This window comes from Lemur catta, chromosome 13 (genome assembly GCF_020740605.2).
Source record: "Lemur catta isolate mLemCat1 chromosome 13, mLemCat1.pri, whole genome shotgun sequence".
Classification (NCBI taxonomy): Eukaryota; Metazoa; Chordata; class Mammalia; order Primates; family Lemuridae; genus Lemur; species Lemur catta.
Genome location: NC_059140.1, coordinates 3163889 through 3166017, shown reverse-complemented (window position 1 = coordinate 3166017; position 2129 = coordinate 3163889). Strand labels below are relative to the sequence as shown.

General features: G+C 45.2%; 1 protein-coding gene across 1 annotated transcript; it reads right to left on the bottom strand.

Annotated features, from left to right (window-relative positions):
• Positions 1-554: 554 nt before the first annotated feature.
• On the bottom strand, positions 555-1490 carry LOC123648798 (olfactory receptor 14I1). Its single transcript, XM_045566642.1, has one exon. It carries the CDS (start codon positions 1488-1490, stop codon positions 555-557), a length of 936 nt encoding a protein of 311 aa, XP_045422598.1.
• Positions 1491-2129: the final 639 nt, after the last annotated feature.

Genomic DNA, 2129 nt, shown 5'->3' with positions numbered 1-2129 from the left:
AACTTATCAGTTTTTATTATTATACTAATTATTACAACAGTTGAAAGGAGAAGTAGTGACATTTTCAATAGATACATTGATGAAAGTTTACTTAATTTCCCCACAGATTTATAGAAATAGCTAAGAGAGAAAGAAAAATGTCCTTAAAATATTAGACAAAAAACTACAACATACTCTCTTGTTCTATGTAACCATCCTGCTTCTTTTAAGCTCTCTTTTGTTGATCAGCTACGTCGAGTACTAAAATCTGGAGTGTGTGTGTGTTCCCTTCTGACAAATCCGCAGTGGTGTGAGCGCAGGGCTGTGGGTTCCACAGAAGGTATTTAAATGAATGCGTCACCACAGGAGGCTGCAGTTCTGCAACTCTGGAATGTTTCAGGAATGTACTTTTATATGTTTACTTTTTGAAGAAACATTTACATTTCCACCTAAATATAGTAGTGTCAATATTCTCTTTCTCCCATCCACCAGTTTGTCTGGCATTTTTTGTCATGAAGTATTGTTGGGTTTTTGGTGTTTTGTGACAAATATTCTACAGTAAAGACCAGGAAGTTCTACTTTTGCAGCAGATTTATCTTGTCAAGTAGTCTTGACACAGCCATTTTGATCTCCTTATTTCTCAGACAGTATATGACGGGATTCAGGGAAGGAGGCAAAACTGTGTAGGCCAGCGCAATTACCAGATCCTGAGGAGATGAGGTCGCTGTGGTCGGGCCCAAGGCTGCCAGGAGCCCGGTGGCGAGGAAGAGTGTGAGGACGCCCAGCTGCGGGGAGCAGGTGGCGAAGGCTTTCGCCCGGCTCTCTGTGGAAGGGATTCTGAGCACAGCTGCGAAGATTCGGAAATAGGAGCTCAGCATGAGGACAAAGCAGCCCAGCACCAAGCATGAGCTCAGGGCTAGGGCCACGAACTCTGCAAAGAAAACCTCACAGGAAACCAGGGCCAACACGTGAGGAATGTCACAGAAGAACTGGTGGATCACCTTGGACCTTGAAATGTGCTCCCAAAACATGTTGCCGGTGTGGACTGCCGCGTAGGAATGGCAACTCAGCCAGGCGATGACGGCCATCTGCTGGCATTTTCCTGATGTCATCACGGCTGCGTATTGGAGGGGGTGACAAATGGCAAGATAGCGGTCATAGGACATGACAGTGAGAAAGGCCAGCTCGGCAGATGCGAAAGCAAAGAAAAAATAGACTTGAGCCACACAGCCAAGATAAGAGATGGAGCTGCTGCGAGTCAGGGAGCTGTGGACAGACTTCGGTATCGTGACCGAGACGTAGCACAAATCCAAGACAGAGAGATTCTTCAGGAAGAAGTACATGGGAGTGCGCAGGCGCGGATCCAGAGCGACGGCGGCGAGGACAAGCAGGTTCCCCGCCAGAGCTGCCACATAAACCAGCAGAAACAGCGCAGCGTGCAGCGCCCGCGGTGCCCCGATGTCAGAAAACCCCGCGAGCAGGAATTCTGTCACGTCTGTGAGATTGTCCATCTGGCGGGGACATCTGTATTCTGAGTATCGAGGTAAAAATAGACAACAATTTTAAATGAAATGCAAAGTAAAGGCAAACTAAATGGAATCCACTGGAAATCTTCCACACTGCTTCCGCAAATGGGGTGGCGGTAGATTTCTTTTAAACCTTGAAAGGTACTGAGAGAGACAAGCCTAACACTAAGGGTTGAAGAACTGACTTCAAAAGCTTTTGATTAGTGTTGTTTGTCTGCTATGCAATACTTCTCCAACATGACATTAAGACTTTTTCTATCAAATTAGCTAGTATCCTTATTGAAAATATTGATTCTCATATCCCAAGGCAAATATATGAAATAAAAATGTGTGGGATAAAACCAATGCTTTGGCCTTCATACAAGTTTCTGGGCGATCTTTTAGTGCAAAACCTTGCACTTATAACTGTAGATCCACAACCTGTGCAGAGCCAGCCTTCTCCAGGTGCCTGTTGAATCCATCCAGCGGTAAGCTGCTTTAAAATGAGCATTTCCTACCTGAGGCATGAAAAAACTGGAGTATGACTTTAAAACACGTTGTTAATGATTCTGGTTTGGACAAAGGAAAGTTTATTTTGTGTCAAGGCACGAGGCGTGGCAATAGTAGTGATGCCGCCCTAACTCT

Excerpts from the sequence above, each read along its gene's own strand:
- LOC123648798 (XM_045566642.1), bottom strand. The coding sequence starts at position 1,490 with ATGGACAATCTCACAGACGTGACAGAATTCCTGCTCGCGGGGTTTTCT.